The sequence below is a fragment of the Meriones unguiculatus genome, chromosome 12, assembly GCF_030254825.1.
Source record: "Meriones unguiculatus strain TT.TT164.6M chromosome 12, Bangor_MerUng_6.1, whole genome shotgun sequence".
NCBI lineage: Eukaryota > Metazoa > Chordata > Mammalia > Rodentia > Muridae > Meriones > Meriones unguiculatus.
The window spans coordinates 86,701,235-86,725,552 of NC_083360.1; the positions used below are offsets into that span (position 1 = coordinate 86,701,235).

A 24,318-nucleotide genomic window follows, 5' to 3' on the forward strand; every position below is an offset into this window, starting at 1 on the left:
ATATATTAAAAGATGATTATATAGGATTATTACTAGGAGTGCCTATGTAAAAGGATGTCAAAAAACTGGGACACACAGAGCCTGATTTTTTATTCTGTACTTTTTTTTTCCTATTTACTTTTTTTTTTTAAAGATTTATTTATTTATTATGTATATAGTATTCTGCCTGAATGTATGCATGTGAGCCAGAAGAGGGCACCAAATTTCATTGTAGATGGTTGTAAGCCACCATGTGGTTGCCGGGAATTGAACTCAGGACCTCTGGAAGAGCAACCAGTGCTCTTAACCTCTGAGCCATCTCTCCAGCCCCCTATTTACTATTTTTAACCCGTAAAAAGCATTACTTTGTTAATGCACTAAAAAAATACAAGTATGGTAAGTAACCGCTTCACACACAGTCCTGAAATAGCTCCTCTAATACAGTAAGAACTCAGCACACACCTTCCTGAAAGCTTTCGGAAGCCACACAGGAGCCTGTGAGCACAAAGTTAATACCTGAGGCCCAGTGCACTCCTCCCTAGTTCTGCAAGCACACATGTGCTACTTAACCACTTCATTCTCCTTTTTTGGACCACTTTATTCTTATTCACGTTCAACTCAGTAGAAAGTCAAAATCATGACCAGTAATCATTGAGAATCTAACTTAAAAATGTGGGAAAGGAATTGAAATTGAAATTCCAGGGCTGCAGGTCAAAACTCCCGTGCAGGTCAGTAGTGGGATCGCACCTGCGAATAGCCACTGCGCTCCAGCCTGGGCAACAGAGCAAGACCCCGTCTCTAAAAAAAAAAAAAAAAGAAAAAAAAAGAAATTCCAGGGCTGCCCTCAAATTGTCCCACAAAGGGATACTCAGGATAAAAAGATGATACCATTTTTCACTGATCAAAAGAAATAAAAACTATTTTTTTTTACATTCCTATCAACGAAAATATATATTTGAAAGAAAAATATTAAGTGATTTGGATTTTTTTTAATAAGTTATCCCAGTAAAATAAAAAACGGCAAAATTCTAGTGAAGAGATTGTGATACCAACACAGAGCCCAACAATATGCTTTCTTTTTTAATAGAGCAAGCTCTGACAATTCTTAAACTACTGGGTATGCTGGCACACACCCTTAATCCCAGCAGATCAGGAGGGAGGTAGACATGGATCTTTCTGAGTTCAAGGCCAGTCTGATCTACACAGTGAGCTACAGGTTATTCGGAGCTACAAAGGAAGATCCCATCTCAAAATAAACAATAAAACCACCCAAATTTCACTTACAGCACAACCTTCTTAAAAAAATGTTCCAGGAGTCCTGATAAAGGAGCAAAGGTGTCACACAACCTAGGAATACTGAGGTAGGAACAGCAGCCTTTGATCATACAAAACACTCACAAAACTTCCACAGGCTCAGTTTTGTCTATGGACAAAACTTCTATGAATAAAAGAAACAGCATCTACAAACGTGAACAAGACCTAACGGTTTCATGGTCAAAGTGAAACAATCAGACTTAGAGTTTATCTACAGCAAATGCAAAAAGTGTTTACATGGGAACAGAAACATAACAGAATAGAGGGAAAGAGCAGAGTGTTATATTGTAGGCATCCTAAGATAAGACTGAGGGACAGACAGCTGAAAGGCTAAGAGCTGTTCAAGAAGTCTGGCCACACAGAAGTCTTTTAAACAGTACAAAGAGAAAGTAATAATTACAAGCCAACTTGATTGCTGGTTTCTTTGTTTCTCTCTCTCTCTCCCTCCATATATATATATATATATATATATATATATATATATATATATATATATATATATATAATGTTCTGTTTCCAAGCCAGAAGAGGGCACCAGATCTCATTACAGATGGCTGTGAGCCACCATGGGGGTGCTGGGAATTGAACTCAGGACTTCTGGAAGAGCAGCCAGTGCTCTGAACCTCTGAGCCATCTCTCCAGCCGGCCAGTTTCTTGGTATAAACATAAAGGTATGTAATCTGCTTTAATGCCCACAATGACTCATAAACAGGTGTGTATAATTTTTAAAAACAGACCAGAGTTTACTTAAAAATAGTTCAAAGAGGATGTTTTGCCCACTATAAAGCTCATTACTCTAGCAAGGGAAAAAACATACATGTATAAAAAGACAATCTGTACGTAACATGTAAGGTATCAGAAGTGAAGTGACAAGAGGAGCTGAAAGATGGTTATAAGGAATGAGCATAGTGAGATAAATTAGGCCAGAGAGATGGCTCAGAGTTCAAGTGCAGTTGCTCCTCTTGCAGAGACCTGGGTTCAGTTCCCTGACCCACATGGCAGCTCCCACCTGTCCATAGCTGCACTTCCAGGAGACACGGGCACTCGGCATACAGGTAGCACACATAAAGACAGGCAGGCAAAATGCTCACACAGAAAGCACATCATTTATCCTGGCAGTCCACTAAGTATTTCTACACGAAAATAACTTGTGGTATGTCCTCGTTTTAAAGGTAACTGGCAATAATACAAAAGATAAAAGACAGGAAGTGTGAGTCTACAAGGAAGGGTAAAGACTAAGATGAAGGAGAATTGAAACTGTTAGCAGTCCATCGCTGGAAAGCGATTGACTGAAGGCAGAGGTGGATGTATGAAATGCCACCATCCCAGCTACAGAAGCACTCTGCGGTTGTGTCACCCCTTGGCTCCTTCACCAGGATTCCCTACAACATGGTTTTGTTAAGAAGGTTGCTGTGAAAGCACAAATTTGGATTCTTTTAATAAATTTTACAATGATAAAGAATTATAAAGACTTATTTTATTAATAATGTAAGTCAGATATTGGATTCTATTTTGATAAAGCTTGCATCTGTTAAATTCAGTTACACCATCCTGTACCAAGAAAGAACAGATACTTTTGTATATCTATTTAATTAAAACATATGACAAGCCTGGGCTACCACACCCAGCTAAAAGATACATTTAACAGCAAAACTGTTGCTCAAGTCCTCCTGGTGTAACTTCCTGAGGTATCATTACACATCAAAACAAAAGCTGAATACACTAAATAAATCCTGAGTGCACCAGGCTGAACTCTAGAACCACAAGCAACCCTGGAGAGTTTGATCCACTGAAATATCCTTCCAGAGATGAATTACATTCTACCAAAACCATGAACAGCTACTGTAGACCAGGCACAGGAGCAACTGTTCTCAGGGCACTGAGGAAGCTGCACTTGTTACACGGGAGGACGGCGACTGCCCAGCTGCCCTTTCCTTCAACAGAAGGAAATATGAGGCATCCAGAACTGTTCTGTTTAAACACTGAAGTCCACATACCTCCTTTCACACCAGTGGAGATGAGGATGGGGGGGAGGCCATCTTCAGGAATAAGGTTCATTGCGCTTCCAACAGGACTTCCAACCTGAGTTATGCTCCCAGAGAACAGAGAAACATCAGCCTAGAAGAAGCGAATCATCAATGTGAACATTCGAGTGTATGCAAGACTCTAGTAAAATAAAGTAAGAATTTGGACAAAAAATTGATTTTTTTTTCAGACAAGGTCTCGCTATGCAGCCTGGGCGGTCTCGGAACTCACTGTATCAACGAGGCTGATTTCAACTTCATGAAGTCCTACCTGCCCCTGCCTTCCAAGTGCTGCAGTGAAAGGTGTGGGCCACCTCCCCTTAGGCGTCCCCTGTTTTTCTGAGACAGAATCTCTAGGCCAGGCTGTCCTCAAACTTACTACACAGCTAAGACGACTTCAACTCCTGACTCTCCCACCTCGCTGACCCACATTTAATACTATGCTGTTTATGTGGTGGTGGGAATTGAACCCAGGGCTTTTCGCATGCAAGACAAGCACTTTACCAATTGTGCTACAGCCCCAGCTTTAGTAAAGTTAATCTTAACAACAAGCAATTACTACAAAGTCCACAAATGATATGGAGGTAAATATCGCAACAAGTATTTCTGAACATAAATATAAAACAGCAATTTTCTGCAAACTTTATCTAACCATAATGTGAACTGTGGTCTCTGGGGGGTCATGACATAGATTTATCAAGTGCACCAACTGCTTCATTCTGGGAGAGACACTGATAATGACAGACAGCATGTGTGTTAGAAGTATGTGAGAAACCTGTCTTCTGTTTGTTTAAGATATATAGATATAAAGTATATAGTTATCTTAGTATACAGCTCTGGATACCCTGGAACTTACTATGTAGACTGGGCCGGTCTTGAACTCTGCCTCCCAAGCGTGCATCACTATGCCCAGCTTAGTATTATTCGTTTTAATTTTCTATGAATCAAAAACTGTTTTTAAAAGTTTCATAAAAATGTATCCAAACCCTTATCCTCTAATTAAAAATTAAAAAGCCAGAACAGGTGGCACAGGAATATAATCCTAAATATTCAGGAGGCTGAGGCAGAAGGATGTAAAGTTCAAGGACTTCCCAGGCTGAGAATAAGATCAAGACTAGCCTGAGCAACTTGGCATGCTTCCATTCCAGACTAAGAATTTAAAATGGCTTTTTTGCCTACCATTTACAAGGTCCTGGATCCAATCTTCTTTATCTCAACAACAAATTAAAAAATAGAAAGGTGCTGGTATGTCTGTGTTTTTGAATATTAGGTCTTAAGGAAAGAAAATAAAATGAATTCCAAAACTGCAACTGATTTCTGCAGATATAAAAGTGAAGACAGTGTGAGCTAGCACCGTAAGATAAACTGGATGAGCTTTCCACCCAGAAGAAAACGGCTTATCAGCTCACTTAAACTCTGGAATCGTTTCTAAAATCTTAAATGGAAACAGCAGGTCAAACAACGAGAGATGCTGGAAGGAAAACAAACAGAATAATTCCTAAGCCATTTTCATGCTGCTCTACCCTTCCTCCACTCCTGAGAGGCCACCACAGAACCCAGAAACATGATTTGAAAACCAATGTATCTAGGGATCTTGTCACTTCTATGCCTGGCCTCTATCTACAACAGTGGCCCGAGCCTACCTGAGAATCTCTCCCTTGAAAACAAACTTTCAAATTCAGAACCAGCAGCTAATTTTGCCATATCTCCTTTACTTACACATAGACACAAATGACCACATACTCTTACTAACTTACGTCCAAAGCAAACAGGGTTTCACACAAACGTCAAACAACATAACAAAAGACAGGAGACAGGCGGTATGACGTCAGGCAAAGCAGCAGTCACGATTACTTGCCTGCCCCATCTTCTTACCTCTGCTGGTAGAGGACTGGTGGTACCAGGCTTGACTGGCTCATGCGACACAGCCAGAGCTCCTGCAGAGGAAGTTCCATTCATTGTTAACTTGGCGGCATCAGCAACTTCTCCATTGGGCAAGATCCCATCAGCGAACCAAACTCTCCTCTGCTCTCTGGGCTGAGGCACTTGAGGAACCAGGAAAATAAAACAGGCATCAATGTGACATTGACAGTGTTTCTAATGACAAAGAAGAGGTCACCAATTCCAGAGGTTCAAAGAGGTCTGTATTTATTAGCATCTTATGACTACATACAGGAGAACAGTGGCTGAATGTAAGTAACAAAAAGTCCTCTTTAAATATTCTTTAGTTTATTGCCAAAAGTTTAAATTATTTTTGCTTTAAAAATACAGTAATTCTTAGACACTTCTATGACTACATTACATAGTCTGTTCTGTATCACTGACAGAAACCATGGAAAGTGTTTTAAATTCCCAGAACATATATTTATAGCGGGGGGGGGGGAACCTGGCCAAAAAAAAAAAAAAAATCCCTAGTTCCTAAAAATATGAGGTCAGAAATTAAATAATTGGCAAAAAGATATGGTACTTTTAAAGTGCAAAGATGCTCTGAAGAACACTGACTACTCAAGAAAGAGTTGGCACAGACATGCACAGAACTGAGGCGCAAACTGACCAGCTCATTGGCTAACTGTGACTGAAGAGGGAAAGACTGATCTGTGCTAGTGTGTACTGTAGTGAAAGGACAGGGCAAAGCTGGAAAACATCATTTGATGAAACAATGTCCTCAAATGCAGTTTTGGAAATCAGTCTGAACAGTCAAAACAAAGAGACTCAGAAAGAACAACAAAAATGACACATGAAGCAAAGAGAATAGGATTTTAAGAAAGCCCGAACTCACAAAAATGCAAGAATTATCTAATAAGGGATGATCCAAAAGAGGAGAAGTGGGGAAGAGCAATAATCTCAATAGAGATCTGATATTCCAAAGGGAAGGAGCACTTTAACAAGGAAAAGGGAGTATTACAAGGTGAGTAGACATAAAATTAATGAAGATAGATTGGATATCAAAGGAAACATCTTGACAAGGTCATTTTAAGGAAATATATAATTGTTATTTTTATTACTCAGATTCTTCTAAATTTACAATGTGCCTTTCATCTGATACTATCATAACCATAAAGAAGTGACAACCCCCAAAATTTGAGATCATAACCTATCATATGATATAATCAGAATTAAAGCCCTGAATTTAAAGGTCTATATATGAGATATTTCATATTTTATAAAGGATAAATCACGAAAAGAGAATATGGCAGTGTCTATTCCTGAAAGCAATACCAGAATGGTCTGGTCAGCAAGAAGAAGGCTCATTTTCATCACTTGGCAAACTCCTACTAAGAACATTTAAGTGAGTCTGAATCCTAGACCTTACAGGATGGTTTCAGAGTCTACAGTTCGCAGGTATGAGCAGTGTAATCAGTTTATCCTCAAGCTGGAGGAAAAGCGGGCATGTTCTCAGGGGTCCTTCTGAAATCTCAGGCAGCACAGTATTTTTTCAGCTGCCTACACATAATCCTGACACATTTCTCATCTTGGCCTTCTACTTTAATAGCCACCCACAGAGGCTTATCTGTTGAGTTTTAAAGAGTGACGCTATAAAGCCACGCCAGCACCTTTCAGAGGAACGTGGTGAAGAAAAGGAGAGAACAGCATGTGATCCCTACCTTCTGTCCCAGGGTGCTTTAAAACTCCCACAGGTACCATCACAGTGGGAGGTGGAGAGCTCAGGGCTCCTGAGGCCTGAGCCTGCTGCAAGGGAGGGATAGTAGAACAGTATTCAGCAGGATTGTTAGGGTTAGGGCTCTGGCTTGAGGCACTCATCATGTTCTCCCAGGCTTGAGCTAAAGCAAATACAGACACAATCAATGTGAATGGATTGCAAAATATGGACATCAAGACCTCGACAATATTGGATAACTAATGCAGCTCCTCATTACCATTCATGGTATGTCTCTCTCCAGTTAGTGAAGGTATTCCAGAATAGATGGTTTTAGACCACTTAGCTAAGCAAATTATTCGACTGGATTAAGTTAAAATGATATATCTAAAATTAATAGCTCCAGGACTGTTGATACAGACTGTTAGCTAAAGGTTAGGCCTATAGGTTTGGTTTTGTTTTTTAAAGGAGACCACATATTTCTTAAGAGGGAGGAAAATAATATCAGATCTGCAACTAAGCCTTTACTTTGTCTATTAAAAAACTAAAATCAGGGACCAAAAAATGTAATTCCAATGTATGACTACTTTAATCTTATTTTTAGATCTTCAGGTTCTTTTTAGCTGAGATAAAATCTCATTTGAAAAATTTAGAAGCCTGAAGCTCAGAAGTACACATCTCTATTCCTATGGTTTATGCCTTAATGTAGTCATCAGCTATATAAAAGTACCCAGCAGTAAACCATTGCACAGCCTTGGTGTGTCGCAAAAGCATAGGAACCACTTGAACATGAAAAGGAGTGTGATCAGCTGGTATGATCACAAATACACTAAGAGTCTACATGCCTGTAATTTACTAACTAAACAGTGACGTATCAACATGGTCTCTAAAAGTAAACAGGATGGATGGAGCGACAGAAACCAAAGACATCAAAGTTTTACTTTTGAGACACAGGTAATACTCGCCCAGGAATAGAAACCACCCAATTTTTGAGCACCTTAAAAAACAAAACAAAACACCCTCATTCAACATCAAAGAATGATCCAAAAGACTTTGAAAATTTATTTTGAATACTTATTTCCTCTAAGGCTATTAACAAAAGCTATGCTCATTTGGAAGCACTAGCAGGAAGAGGGGAGGAAGAGAATAGGAGAAAGGGAAAAGAGGGAACACTGAAAAGCACCAAATTAAATATTCAGAAAGAGAGCAGGCTAAGCCATGCAGGAGGAAAGACACTGGCAAAACCAGAAGTAATTACCTTAGGATCCCTTGTTAAGGGCCTCCTTGGCTTAATAAAAAGTAAGAGATTCCATACGAATCCTCTGCCATTTCCTTCATCTTTAGCTATGCCAAGTTAAAAAAAGAAATTGCTAGCAAGTTGGAAGTCCTCATCAAATAAAAGAGGTATTAGGTATTGCGATTAAGCTATATATTCTTGTCCGTGGATATGTGTCCACAAATGAAAGCAGTGGAATAAAAACTATCAATTGAGCAACGTAATGAAGTAACTACCATCCATCTTAAGCAATCCTTAAGAGTAAAGAGAATGATTCATGTTTCATCAAAATTTTAAGAATTCAGAAATGGGAGGAAATTAGGTAGATCATAGGATATTAGAACAGATCAGATTAACTGACATGCAATAGGTTAATAAGCCAGCAACAGGAAAACATCACTACGAGCAATGCAGACAGACAGAGCAGGAGGGATCTAAGAGCAGATAAATTCCAGACTCCAGGACTCCAGGGACACAGGCAGCAATGGGGTCCAGTTTCAACATTATGTCTACTTGGAACTTTTCTAACAACTGTACACACACATTCAAAGAGAAAATACTATCATCTGGCAGGTTTTACTGTATTTCTTCACAAAAATATTCAAGGATTTTGGTTTTGGTATTTTTTTGTTTTCTTTAACTAAAATGTCCACAGATTAATTTCTAGTCCCATAAAAGAGAAACAATGATTAATTTTATCTTCCTTTCCTTGGCTGTATCCTTTTCCCAATTAAAAAATATTTTGTAGAAATAACTGGCAAAAAAAAAAAAAATACAAATTGCTATTTGCCACTTGATACTGAAAACAAAATGAGCAAAGCAAGGTATTGTTAAGAAGTGCGTTCTGGCTGGGCATGGTGGCCCACACCTGTAATCCCAACACTCAGGGAGGCAGAGGCAGGTGGCCCCTGTGAGCTCCAGGACAGCCAGGGCTACACAGAGAAGCCCTGTCTGGGGGTGGGGGAGAACCTCTGACAGGGACAGGCTATACAGCACCACTTTCTCAAAGGACTTCATTCTTCCCACAGAAGTTACTCAATCCAGCATGGGAAATCTGAAATGCTAACATACTTTCAAAACATGGAGATTAAGGTCAGGATTTTCAGTTACAGTTACGGCATTTGAGAAAGTGAACAAATAGTTAAAAAAAAGGGGAGGGGGCGCAAGGGAAAAGGGACTTCCTACAGGAATCCTCTTATTCTGTCCCAGTGACGTCAGCAACCTGCTTCAGTACGCACCATTCATCAGCACTGAATGACATATTACGCACACTCGAGCCTCCTTCCTGTCCATGTACAGCAACTTGCATTTCAGGCTACAGCAGGAAGCACAGAAAACCTGGGAGGGAAAAAACAAAACAAAACAAAACATACTGAACTACCCGGATCACAGGATCACAGTACAAAACAAATGAACTAACACTACAGAATGGGGCTGGGGAGGCAGTTCAGGAAGCTGGAATTCAGAACCAAGAGTGAGATTTACAAGTCTGTCAACAATAAGGAAGTTGATAAACCTTGATGAGGATAAAATTACTAACTATGGTCACACAGAAAATACATAGCAAGGAAAAAATAAAACAAGAATTTATATTACCCTTAGGCAAATTTCTCATAATACACCTATTTTTGTTTTGGAAGGAGCTATCTATATATTATATATAGATATGAGCGAAGGAAATGATCAAAGGTGGAAGTTCTAGGTTTAAGTTCTGTTTTCTATTCCCTAATCACACCAGTTTTCTATGAAGGATAAAATCAAAACACACAACTCAGTAATAAAAACCAGTACAGCCCTAGCTATAGGAGCAGAGGAGGTCACAAAGCCAGCCAGGCCAAGCTCTCACACTTCACTCTCACCTTCCGGGCTTAGCTGGAGCCTTCCGGCCTCTCCCTTTCCACACCACGCCACAATCCCTCAGTTCCTGTTAAGATTTACCTTCTTGCGGATTCCTCAGTCACTCGCCACATAGCTTGTGTGGAGGAAGAAAGCTGTTCCCAGTAAATAAACTCTACCCTAGATGTCGTGCCTGAAACTAGTTTACACCTCATCAAGCTGAACCAAGACAGGAAGAGTCATATGAAAATCAGCATTAGCTATAGCAGCTTTCTTCCCACTAGGTAATATTTAGCAATTATGATTATCAATTTAGTTTCCAAAGGACTCTGCATTTTCAAATCAGCTGAGATATACAGAGTACCAAAGGTGTGGTGTTTCTTCATCCAGGAAGAAACTAAGGGTTTTTTTTCTTTTTCTTTTTCTTTTTTTGAGACAGTTTCTCTCTGTAGCCAAGGCTAGCTTTGAAGTTACAACAACCCCCCTGCCTCAACATTCTAACTGCTAGATTACAAGTTCAGACATGAACCATCTTGTCCAGAAAAAAAAAAAAAAAAAAAAAACAACTGTGTTTTAATGGCCTGTTTATTAAATTTCCATCAGTAAGACAAGTAACTGAGAAAATAATTTAAGAGAAGAAAAATTATTTTGGCTCAGTTCCAGAGGTTTGGACCAACGAGACTGGAGGGCATGCGCCCACATTATAGTGAAGTAGAAATGGGGAGTACCTGAGTTGCTGGATTTCCCCTCGCCCCCCTTTAAGTCAGCCTATGAAACACTGCCAACCACACTGGGGTACCTTCCTCCCACTTAACTAATCCTCCCTGGAAATGCCCTCAAATTTATACCTAGAACTGTTCTGTTTTTCCTGGACACGGCTTGATTGAAGCATGTCTGTAATTAAAATTAACCACTATAGATGTCAGGTGACATATTCAAGGTCACAGCAAACTGTAAAAATACTAGGCGTTTTGCATATGTTGTCTGGCTCCCTTCACCTAAAAAAGTTCATGAGGACACTTACTTATGCATAATAGGTGCTATGGTCTCTTCAAAGCACATGCTAAAATCCTAACACCCAAAGTGACTGTGAACCTATAGGGGTATTTAGGTCAGGGTCCCTGGGAATGTAACTGCTACCTGTGCGAGAGGGGACCAAAGCCTTGCCTTACGTAAGAAATGTGTCCCCCAGCATTTAAATAGCTGGTTCCCAACTGGTGACAGTGGTGGGCGTGAAACTGTTAGGTAGTGTCCAAAGTCTAGTCCCAGTTTTGGTCCAAGTTCTCTGCTTTCTCATCGCCACTCACTGCAACCAGAGTGATGTCTCGGCGGCTGATATGAGTGGCTTCTGCCACCATGTCATCCACTTACTGACAAACTATACCCTCTGAAGCAGAGCCAGAACAAATCCATCCTTCTGTAACCATCCTGCCAAGAATTAAGCTATTCTACAGATACCTGTCTGCCCCTCCTTTTCACTACATTACTGAAAAAATGGTTCCCAAGAAATTGGGAATTTTCCCAGGAGCCTCATGCTGAAAGGAAAAAGGTAAATCAAAGGAAGAATTTGTCTCCCGAGAAGAGACCTTCTGTAGTTCTGACAATCTGCCACCTTTAGATGAGACTGGACACAAAGACGGGTCAATGACAGAAGTACAGACTGACCAGGACTCCTTAGTTATGTACACTCCTGCCTTCTATTTAAGTCCAAACTTCACGACAGGACCTGGAAGACAGACTTTCTGGGGCTGGGGGAGCTGTCACTGGATTTCTTCCCATTGTGGCTACAATGGGTAAACCTCCTTTCTCAGCTTGTCACTCTCACTTGTCTGTTTTAATTGGCCTATTGAAGAAGAGTGGTTGAACCTAGTTTATGAGCTTTGCCAGGGCCCCAGCTCTGACCTGACAACTTCACTGCTAAAACTCCTTTAAGCTGTTTCCTTCAGGAATTCTGGCACAGGATGAGGGCAACAAATACACAAAATGGCACCAGAACCAGTGCCATTGCTATCCCACACCTGACAATGCAGTCATGGGCCTTCAGAATTTTGCAGGAGGTGTGTGAAGGAGTACAGAGCTGCAAGACAGGTACATCCTAGAAGGTGATATGCAAAGCTCAATGGGTTATTTCTGGTCAGAGTGTGGAAGACGTGGATACTGATGGAGATGCAGACAGCAGGGCTGGGGACAGCTCAGTAGCTGAAGTGCTTCCTGCACAAGCATGGATGACCAGAGTTCAGATCCCAGGACCCAAGTCTAGGTGGGCATGGCAGCTCACCTGTAATCCAGCGTGGGAGGACTTTTTTTTTGTAACCTGGCAAGCAAGACTAACTAAAATGGCAAGCTCTAGGTTTGAGAGGAGAGGGCAAGTGGAGACAGCTCAGTGGGTAAAGGCACTTGCCCCCAACCCTGGCAACCTGAGTTTGAATCCCCAGAACCCACAGGATAACCAGAAGGAACAGGAGCTGTCATCTGTCCTCTGATCTCCAAATGTACACCATGGATTGCAAGCCCCTCCCAACAAATAATGTATAACATTAAAAAACAGGTAGAGAGTGACTGAGGAAGACACTTGGTGTCTCAAGCCTGCATAGACACATGCACACAAGTGCTCCTGCACGCATACACAGAGCCAAACACTTGTGGATATGCAAAATGCACATGCACACATAACACACACTAAATAAATAAATATAGAGAAAGCAACATAGGAAGACACATAACATCAACCTTAGGCCTCCGTACGTGTACATACAAAAGACGGCACCTGAACACACACATTTACATATGCACACACACACTCACCAATAATTTTTTTGAATTAAAAATACAGACAATAAGGCCGGGTGGTGGTGGCGAACACCTTTAACCCCAGCACTCGGGAGGCAGAGGCAGAAGAATCTTTGTGACTCCAAGGCCAGCCTTGTTCTACTGAGGACAGCCAGGGCTAAACAGAGAAACCCTGTGGTTGAAAAACAAACAATATGCAGACAATAAAGGCTGTGACCATCAAGTTTCAGAAGGAATAAGGACTCTATGAGGAACTGCAGGAAAGGCAGGTACAAACAAAGCTGATGTGGCTGTTCAGGAGAGTAGCACAAAAAGTCTCAATCGTGTACCAGGGCCTTAAGAATGGCTGCTTGGGGAAGAGACCACACCCAGGAGAGGCTCCAGGGCAAAAGCTGACCGCTCATTTGAAAACCATTGATTTGCAAGGAGAGTGTTTGACGATATGGAGCATCCAGGATGAGCTGCTGAACCGTGGTGGAAGTGTTATCTTAGGTTCACTGCAGACGCGGAGGCCACCGCATCTGCGGGCAGCGAGAGCCAGCTTGTCTCAGGCGCGAAGCAGAGCTTAGTGTTATCAGCATGGTGATGGCTTGGCAAGAAGTTACAGTTAAGACAGCCCGTGTTAAAGGGCCAAACACAATCAGTCAGAGCAGGCAATGTGCACTATGGTCAGGTTCTACATGGAGCTCTTGAGTGAGCTCTGTGTGGAGCGAAGAAGTTGAGATTGCAATGGAAAACCTAGAATATCCAAATTCCAAATGCTGGTGAGCAAAGGCGTAGGAACTGCGCGGAGCCAACCCAAGAGAGACTACGTGCTGTGTCTGTCCTAGGGGCATGCAGGAGCCCACGGAGGCCAGAAGAGGGCGCCGGATCCCTTGGAGCTGCAGCTAACAGACAGCTGTGAGCCCTCAAGTGGCTCAATAAATCTCAGTCATGTGTCAATGTGCAAGCTAAGTATTACCCCCTCCACTTCACAGACAACAAACTGCCTCACCTAAAATAAAGTAGCAGGTAAACAGCTAGAAGATCCAAACCTGGATCACATTATTTCTACATAAAGCTCATCTATGTTGTCAACTGGTATATTTCTAATGTTTAAGAAACACTGATCCCATGGGGCTGGTGAAATGGCTGCGTGGATAATGGTGCTTGCGAAACATGACTGGTGAGCAAGTCTAAGCCCCAGAAGCCATCTAAAGGTAGAAAGTGGGAGAGGACTACCCAAAGCTGTCCTCTCATCTCCACACACAGGGCCGACCTGTGCGTACACACAACATGCGCACGCCTAATGAACAGACCTCTTGATCGTCACAGTGACCTCAGCAGCATACCACACCCGAATTTTAATATAATAATTTACTACTCTTTGCTTTTTAAGGAACATTTGAGGCCAAAAGCGAGTCTTGCGAAAACTGCACACTGAAGGAATAAACCAAACCATGAGCTGCACTAACGTTCTGCTGCTGCAGAGCTCACGACGGTCCTTCTTACTCACCGCTCGAATTCTCGGACGTGAAACAGATGGCTGTGACTTAAAACAATTCAACACGCAATTTTATTTAAAATTAGAAATCAACACCTAAAATAAAATTTAAAACCAGGTGCTCTTTTCTTTTTTGAACCATATTTACAAATTTTTCTCTGAACATCGTGGCATACACACTATCGAAATCAGCGTGGCATTTCCTTAGAAAGCTGGGGACAGGTTTAGCTCAAGATCCAGCTGTATCAGCCACTCACTCTTGGGCACATACCCAAAGGACTCTAAATCCTGTGTCAGAGCCACTCTTTCCTCCCTGTTCATTGCTGGTCTATCCATAACTGCCAGACATTGGAAATAGCTTAGTTGTCCATCAATAGATAAAAGAACAAAGGAAATGCACATTCAATGGAATTATTATTCCAGGGCTAAAACACAATCCTTATTACCTGCAAAGCATTATCTTACCTTTTCTCTGACTTCTCACAGGCCTTTGCAGAATGTCCTGTATACAATCACTTTTAATATTAACTTTCCTGTTTATTTCCTTCATAGTCCTTACCACAACTTTCACAGGCTTGGCTTTGGTCAGTGGTATAATATTTATATACATATGCGGTTAGGGATAGCAGTCACTATCCGTATAAAGTAATTACTCAGTACAGAGACAGATGAGTACTTAATACAATAAATCGGCCATCTATGGCATGTCTATTCACTGATTCACTGATGTTTGCTGACCACTCTGAAGCTGCAGATGCTGTACTACACACTGGGAAGGCAAGTCACACCCAGAATAAATGTCAGGATTCAGTACAACAGACAGCAAAGATAAGACTGTGTGGTACTTGCTGTGTGACAGCTGCTCTGTGGTAGGTCAGGGTTCCTTTTAACCAGCACAATCGTTTGCAGAGTGCAATGGGAAGTACTTCTCTAGGGTGATTAGAAACCACAGTGGATCTAACTGTTGGCCCCATTTAACCACGCCAGATGTTCAAATCAAAGTTAACAGTTACAGGTGACAGGCAGGATGACAAGTTCTCAGGTGGAGGCCAAGGAAATTGAATTGTATGCGATAGCCTATTCAGAAAAGGTGGTTATTGCTCTGTTGACTCCCGTCAGAACATAAACAAGACGCTGTGGAGGTCTGAGCCTGTGCGGCCCCACAGGTGCCTGTTTGAATGCTCAGTCCCCAGCTGACTGGTTAGAAGGACTGGGGGGGTGTCCTTGTCGGAGTGGGTGTGTCCTTGTCGTGTGGCTGGGAGTGGGCTTTGAGGTCTACCTGCTGCCCATGGATCAGGAAGTAAAGCTGGAAGCCACTGCCCAGTGCCACCCCTGCCTGCTTCCACCACCAGGCCAGGCCCCACTTACACACTTTCCTTCTGAGCTGGCTTGGTTGTGGAGTATCCTCACAGCAACAGAACAGTAACTAAGATGGAAACTAAGTTTGTCATTGTGAGTGACAAACTTGTCATTGTCTCAATCTGTTCTTGAATAAGAAACCCAAGAAATACAACTAATTTAAAGTCTTTCCTGGGCTGAAGTGTCAGTTGGCCAAGTGCTTGCCTAGCAGCAAGGATGTGTAATCTAGACACGTCAACAATTCAGAATGCCAGAGCAGAAACAAAAGTTCAGGGTTGTCTTCAACTACACAGCTAGTTGGAGGACAGTCAGGGCTCTATGAAGTCCTGTCTCAAACAAACAAGATATGCTGGGTACAGAGTTCTGTAATCTTATTATTTAGGAGGTAGAGGCGACAGGCCCAGGAGTTCAACGTCATTCTGTTACAGAACAAGACTGCTGGCGTCCTGAGCTATGTAAGAAGCCATCTCAAAGTTCAGGCATGGCAGCACACACTTCTAATTCCAGTATTTGGGAGGCAGAGGCAGGAGAATTAACCATGAATGTGAGGACAGTGAGTTCTAAGCCAGACAGGGCTACATAGCAAGAAAAAGAAGTAAACTATCTCCAAGTTCTGGCATATATAAATTTGATACTATTATCTAAAAAAAAAAAAAAAAAAAAAAAATACTGTTACAATAAGAAACTGTTTAGTTTAACAAATACCAACTAAGTATCTTTGATGTGCTAGGGCTGAGAGAATACAGCAGCAGCCAAAGCAGAAAAATCTGTACCTTCAAGGAGCTTGGAACAGATTTGGAGCATAAAAATAAGTAAGTAAATACATAAGAAAAATCATAAAGACAACAGATGAAAAAACATCAAAGCATTTGGGTTGGTGCAAAAGAGTTGTGGTATTGTAGTCTGAGTTTTAAATTCTAACTAAGCTCCATTGCATCTTTATTAACCAGCGTAGCAACTATTACAATCATCTTAAAAAAAAAAAAAAGTTTATTACTGTAGTGTAAAAATCCAAGCTTCTGAATTCCATAAGCTCCTCTTGAAAAGCGTTCTCTGCATCCTGCAAAAGTTGTGAGATGCTTCAAGAAGATAGCTGGCAAGCTCCCGGTAAATATGGTAGGGAAGGAAAAACTTCATAGCCCAAATGTCTACGTTTTGAAATGCTAACTATGTGCCATGTAGTTGACCTTGGTTGTGAAGAATTAGGCCCCATTGGTTGACTCAAAACAGCTGCAGACAATTTTTAGTGCATCTCACTGATTTGCTTGGCATAGTCCTCAGATGCAATGGTTTTGAAAGGAGGCAGAAAGCTGCAGGGGTTCAGAGACAGCAGGCCTCTAAACAGTGGCCAGTGTAAGTTAGAACGTGCTGAAAGACCTCTTCAGTCCAACTACTGAGCTGTCTTATACAACCCACTTTTTGTCACATCTTGCATTCTGATCAAGAAATGGTTCCTTGTTGCACAGAATAAGAGATGACGTTAGCTCAAAACAGTTTTTGGTTTGTTTTCAAATTTTGGTCAGCTTCTTTTTAATGTTTTATTATTGATTATAATTTATTCACTTTGTATCCCAGCTGTTGCCCCCTCCCTCCTCTCCTCCAGGTCTCACCCTCTCTCCCCTATGTGCTTCCCCTAGTCCACCGATAGGGGAGGTCCTCCTCCCCTTCTATGTGACCCTAGCCTATCACGTCTCATCAGGACTGCCTGGATCTTCTTTCTCTGTAGCCTGGCAAGGCTACACACCCCCACCCACCCCAGGAAGAGGTGATCAAAGAACAGGCAAGTTCTTTGAGTTCATGACAGAGGTAGCCCCTGCTCCCCTAACCCGCATGGAGACAGAGCTACCCATGGGCTACATCTGAGCAGGGGGTCTAGGTCCTCTCTATGCATGGTCCTTGGTTGATTGATCAGTCTCTACAGGTCCCCCTGGGCACAGACTTTTTGGCTCTGTTGGTCTCTTGTGGAGCTCCTGTCTCCTCTGGGTTTTTCTATCTCCCCCTTCTTCCAAAAGGATTCCAGCACTCTGCCCAAAGTTCGGCTATGGGCCTCAGTCTTTGCTTCTATACCCTGCTTGGTAGAGTCTTTTAGAGGCCCCTGTGGTAGGCTCCTGTTGGTCAGCTACTTATCAAGCTCTTTCAACCTTTTCAATTTGCTTCAAATGCCAAACCAGCTGAGTGGTCCAATGACCACGGAACAGTCCACATTTAGTTATTTGACAACTTCTTCTGCAGCTGTGAGATAATGAACTTAAATGACTGCTCTCAAATGGTGGCTATCAACTTCCAATGGACAGACTCGAAGCTTCTTATCTTCAAGGCTCTCATCTTGTAACACTTCTTGAACCACTACTTGCCTGGACATTGATTAGCAATTCTTGGGCAGAATGTGTTGCTGATGGTGCATGTTATCTTTGTGGCTTTCTGATTCTTTTTGAACATTTGAAATTGCTCAAATGTGCTTTTCAATGTAATTTCCATAGTGTGAATATAAAATAGACAGCAAATAATAAATTATCAGCAAAAAAAGCAAGAAATATGAATTAAAATTATAGAACACAACCGCATTCATTTAAGGACGTACTCCAAGGGGCTGGAGAGACAGGCTGCTCTTTCAGTCAACCCGAGTTAATTGTAATTGCAGAAGGTTAGTTCTATAGCTCAGTGACACAGGCTTGCCAGAAGTACTGATTCCATCTCTAGGACAGCAAAACTAATTTAACAGCAAAGAAACAAAACAACAAAAACAAAATGTAACTATAACTGCCCCCAAAATGAGGCAACCAAGTTATTCTTTAACTGATAACTTTACTGGACAAGCAAACTATAATATACTCATACAACAGAATTTTATTCAGCAATAAAAAAAAATACTATTAAGCCATGAAAAGAAATGATAACGAGTTCCAAGCCCTAGCACCCACATAAAAGGCCAGAAATGGCAGTGTACATCTGTACGCCAATTACTGGGGGAGCAGAGAGGGAGCTGGTGGCTTGCCGGCTGAGCTGAATTGGTGAGCTACAGGTTCAGATACTGTCTCAAAAACTGAGGGGGACTACACTTGACATGGACCTCTTGCCTCCATTTGCACACAAACACATGTGTATGTGCGACTTTACGCACACGTACATGACCGTGTATATATACACAATACACACACACACACACACACACTGGACTGAGGAGACACATGGACTGAGGAGATAGCAAAGTGCGTGCTTCCCGCAGAAATGATCCAGGTCCTCAGCGTCCACGTTAGAAACAAAGCATCAGTGAGTAGTCCCAGCGCTCAGGAGGCTGAGGCAGGCAGCCTCAGATGTTCCAGGCCAGCCTGGCCTGTACAGTGAGTTCCAGGCCAGCCAGAGCTGCACAGTTAGAGTCTGTATTAAAAAGGACAGGGTCACAGTTAAGTATGGTGGCGCATACCTGTAATCCCAGTGCCAGGAGGAGCCCTGCGGCTTCTGGTTAGCTACTGTTGCCAAACTGGTGAGCTCTGGTGTTGGTATAATGTTCTTTTGGAATGTATACACCTTACCCTTGTTCATTCAAATGCTGATTTCTCCCACACACACACACACTCTCTGGTTTCAATCAGACATTGCACTGTGATACTTATTCTAAGCATCATCTGTCTCAACTTTGTGCAAACATGCCAAAATAAAACAACCAACCACAATGTTGACCAATGGAGAGGAAGGAGTAGGAGTGAGAAGGGAAAAGCCAGAGAGGAAGGAGTGGGTGGCAGAGGAGCAGGAGAGAAGCTGGGAGAGCTGAGGCTGGAGGAGAGGCTTGGAAGAAGGTGGAGAAATGACCCAGACCTAACATATCACTAAAAGCAAGTACAATGGGTAAAATCTGAATGGTAGGAACTATGTGGGCTTGGAGGTTTAGGATGGAGTAACTATTGCCCAGCATTGTGTTCTAGGTTAACTAAATAAATCCCAGTCTCTGTGTGGTGATTTGATTATACAGCTGTTTAGGATTAACTGCAGCTTTACAAAAGATACATCAATAGTAAATATTAATTGCCACATACAACAAATAGTAAATAAAAATATTTTTTTTACAACACTCTGGGCTCAGCGAGAGACAGTGTCTCAAAATTAATGTGGAAAGCAATTGGAAAAGACACCACTGTGGACCTTGCCTTCCACAGGCATGTGTCTGAGCCCCTGACATATGCAGACACACACGTATGAAATGTACCCACAGAAAAAAAAACAATTTAAAGAAGCATCAGAGTTCTCATTTCACCTCAAAATAGATGTTTTAGTTTCAACTTTTAATTTGGACAATTATTTGCGGTGATGATGACTATTCTTTACTTTTTGCTTTGAGACTGGTCTTACACAGCCCCGGATGGTGTGGAATTCATACACAGATAAAGATGATCTCAACGTCTAATTTTCCTGCCTCTGCTCCACTTCTCTCAGTGACGGGACTACAGGGGTACACCACCTTGCCACGTTAATACAGTGCCAGAGATCAAAGCCACGGTTCCTCCCTTATGTGAGCGGACACAACCAGCTGAGCCATTTCTTCAGCCAGTATCTTTGAAGCACTTTTTCACAAAGTACAGTATAAGCATTTAAATGCACCTAGCTCTTTACTACAGTTTACATTTAAATGCATTACTTGTTATTGGTAGTGTGTGCGAGTGCGATGCGCATGTGTGGACACAGGTGTGCATGTGGAGGAAGAGGAGTTTGTCTCCTCTTTCCCCGCTGGTTCCAGAGACTGGATTTGGGCTGTCAGACTTGCAGAACAAGCGCTCTTACCAGTGCAGTATCTCACCCACCCGTCAACATACTTTATTGCAATACCAACCAAGTTAAATATACACAATCAGTCTTTCTGCTGCCTGGGAGAAAGCTTATGGCAGCTATGGGGTGGTGGTGCACGCCTTTAATCCAGCACTCGGGAGGGAGGCAGGTGGATCTCTGAGTTTGAGGTCACCCTGGTCTACAGAGCTCTTAGGAGCTAGAGCTACAGAGAAGGCCTGCCTCAAAAAAAAAAAAAAGGAAAAAGAAAAAGAGAGAAGAGAGAGAGAAGAGGTTTTTAAGTTTATCTTCAACTGCATCCATCCTTTAGATGACAATCACGAATGCTGCCGATTTTGAGAAAACCCTCCAGGAGAGAATCAAAATGAACAAAAAAGCTGAGTCTTGGAGGGGTTTTAACCAAGGAAAGCAACAAGGGCGAGACTATTGTAACTTCTACAGTGTCTTTTCCCGCTGGACGCAGTGGTGCTCACCTTTAATCTCAGTACTGGGGAAGTGAAGGCAGGTGGATCTATGTGAGTTCAAGGCCAGCCTGGTCTCTATAGTGAGTTTCCAGACAGCTAGAGCAAAAACAGAGAGACTCTGTCTCTAAACAACAAAAATGAGTGAATTAGTGAATGAATGAATGAATGAATGAATGAATGGATGGATGGATGGATGAATGCATAAAAGTATTTTGGTAATGATGAATAATCGACGTGACTGTTTATTTGTACTTGTTAACAGTAGAGTTATAAATTACATGGCTTTCTGATTAACCAGGATGAAGAGAAGGAGAAAGACGAGGTTTAGAACACACTGATGTAAAATACTTTGTATGAATTCATAAATAAAATTTAGGAACAATAAATGTATAAAATAAAAAAAAACTGGCTCTTTGCCATTTTAGACACATTCAGAATATATGACAGTTTGTAACTATATTTACAAAAGCTCACTCTTTCAAGTATCTACAAATTCAAGTGTCTAAGAAGGAAACCTGTCTAGAATCATATTAAAAATTAATCTACATCATGTTTCAATATGCCACTTTGATATTATATGTGTCACCAAGCTATTTTTAATATGTGATGACATTATGAATGCCTTATACAAACCCTGATGAAAAGGCTAGTATGATAAATTAACCAGAGATGAAAGCTTTTTTTTTAAGATTTATTATTTATACAGTATTTTGCCTGCATTTGTGCCTACAGGCAAGAGGGCACCAGATGTCATTATAAATGGTTGTGAGGCACCATGTGGTTGTTGGGAATTGAACTCAGGACCTTTGTATAAACAGCCACTCCTCTTAACCTCTGAGCCATCTCTCCAGCCCGAAATGAAAGCTTATTGCAAAATAAAACCTGAAGTGTAGCCCTCTTAACTGACACAGTTAACAGCATTCGTTAACTGGGATGACGTCCAGAAAATACACTCAACTCAAACCATTTCATGGCTACTCATCCCACTGAGCGACCTCAGCTCGTCTGTGAGCTCTGTGGCCACCAGAGAGAACAAGTGCTAGCACAAATCTTTGTTCCCTTTCCTTCTTTATACATTTAACTATTTTACTTTATGGGGGGGGCATGTGCATGCCTCAGGGCAGGTGTGGTGGCCAGAGGACAGCTTGTAGGGGCACATTCTCTCCACCACGTGAGCTCTAGGGATCAAACTCAGGCTATCAGAGTTGGCAGCGAACACCTTCACCTGCTGAGCCATCCCACAAGACACCTGCCCCAAGCACAGAGGCTCACACAAGCTATTTTAGAGTTGACAGTCTACCTAGAAAAGGAAATGGGAGATGCATCCCACTGGTACCTAGATGCATCCTTTTCATATGCATCCTAGTGGTACCTCACTGCAGCTCTCTGTTCTGTCTAGTCAAGCTACCAATAAGTGAATTAATCATCAATCTACTTTGAGTTATACCTGATTGATGATAAAGGTGGGGAAACCCAGCTCACTCTGTGTGGCACTCCTGCGCTGGTGGTCCTTGGTGCTGTAAGAAGGCAGATGGACCTAGACCCCTCACACAGATGTAGCCGATGGGCAGCTCAGGCTTCATGTGGGTTCTCTAGTAAGAGGACGGGAGGGGCAGGGGGTTGTCTCTGACATAGACTCTGTTGCCTGCTTTTTGGTAACTGGTAACTGGCCCCTGGCAAGGTTGGCTCGTCAGGCCACCAGGGAAGAGGATGTGCTCAGTCCTGATGAGATTTGATGAGCTGGGGTGAGTGGGTAGGGGGTCCCCTTTTCTGAGGAGGGGAGGAAAAAAAAGTACAGTGGGACCAGGAGGAGAGAAGGGAGAGATGTAAAAGAAAGGAAGGAAGAAGGCAGGCAGGCAGACAGAACAAGCCATGAGGAGCAAGCCAGTAAGCAGCATTCTTCCATGGCCTCTTGTTAATTCCCGTCTCCAGGTTTGAGTCCCTGTCCTGAGTTCCCTGGATGATGGACTATGAAGTGGAAGCTAAAGTGAAAGAAACCCTTTCTTCCCCAAGTCGCTTACGGTCATGGTGTTGCCTCACAGCAACAGAGACCTGGTGTCTACACCGTGTATAGATGATAAATCCCCAACAGCTTGGGCACTTGGATATTTGGTCCCTCAGTAGGTGACCATTTGCGAAGATTCGGAAGTTGCAGTCTTCTTGAAGGAAGTATGTCACCAGGGACAGTTTTAAGAGCTGAAAGACTTGTGCCATTTGAGTTGTGTTCTCGGCTTCCTGTCTGCAGTTTGAGAAGTGTACTCTCAGCTCCTGCTCCGGCCACCCGTCTCCTGCTGCCTCCACTGTGGCATCAGACTCTTACCCCTCTAGAACCGTAAGTCAAATAAACTTCTCTAAGATGCCTTAGTCATGGTGATTTATGCCAGCAACAGAAATTCTTTGCCTGCTATATAATTCAAGAGGCAAGATAAAATCTACAGAAAGACGGAAACAATCTGCTACATTGCTTTCCTAAGGTCTAGCTGTTGTAGTTCAAATGTCCTTGCCAGGCTCAGGCACTGAATGCTGTCCCCAGATGGTAGCACAATTTTGAGAGGTGGCAGACACTTTAAGAGAAGAAGTGATTCACTGGGTCAGAGCCTTTGAACACTACAGCTGGTGCTTTGGGCCTTCCTGTTCTGCTTCCCATCTACCACGACATGAGCAGCCTCCTTCTCCACGGGGTCCTGCCACCAGCTCTGCCTCAGGCTCGAGGAGATGGAGCCAGCCAACTGTGGTCTAAGCCCTCTGAAACCATGAGCAGTTTCTCTCAAATACCCAGTCACAGCACCAGTGTAACAATTTCTTATTCTACTGAACCAAGAGAAGAGTACTTACCTACTTAGAAAGATACAAGTCCCAAGCTGTGCTGAGTGGCTTCTCACAGTTCTACTAACTTTCTATATTCAGGTGTATTTTCATTTCTTATTAATTTTTAGAAGTTTTTATGACTTACTTACTTTATGTATATGAGTGCTCTGTTTTCATACGCACCAGAAGAAATCAGATTCCACTACAGAGGGTTGTGAGCCACCACGTGCTTGCTGGGAATTGAACTCGACTTGTGGAAGAGCAGCCAGAAGTCTGAGCCATCTCTCCAGCCCCTCAGGTGTATTTTTAATCTTGACCCATTCTTCCGATAAATTTACTTTACTTTCATTGTTGTTACTTCTCCCAGGAAATGCTTTCTATAACATATCTTATAATTCCATAAATTATATACACCATATGTATGTGTGTGTGTGTGTGTGTGTGTATGATGTGTGGTGCATTCAAGAGAGTGTGCAACATGCACACATAGGTCAAAGGAAGGCTTCTGTTGTCTTCCTCTATCACTCCAAATTATTGCCTAGAGACAGCGTCTGTTGCTGAAGCAGAAGCTTGCCATTTTGGCTACCTGACTAGGAAGCCTTTGGATC

The 24,318-nt window shown here is 42.2% G+C and overlaps 1 protein-coding gene across 3 annotated transcripts in view; it reads right to left on the reverse strand.

Annotated features, from left to right (window-relative positions):
- Positions 1–24,318, reverse strand: part of Zfyve9 (zinc finger FYVE-type containing 9) — a 119,170-nt gene that overhangs the window by 40,254 nt on the left and 54,598 nt on the right. For 2 of the 3 annotated variants that reach the window (XM_060366099.1, XM_021660977.2), the window contains 4 exons: positions 9,430–9,529; positions 6,923–7,099; positions 5,193–5,362; positions 3,291–3,411 (listed from right to left, as the gene is read on the reverse strand). In XM_060366099.1, coding sequence (XP_060222082.1) covers positions 3,291–3,411; positions 5,193–5,362; positions 6,923–7,099; positions 9,430–9,529 — 568 coding nt within the window. The remainder of the gene's footprint in view (positions 1–3,290; positions 3,412–5,192; positions 5,363–6,922; positions 7,100–9,429; positions 9,530–24,318) is intronic. The other variant, XM_021660983.2, reaches the window with a different exon arrangement.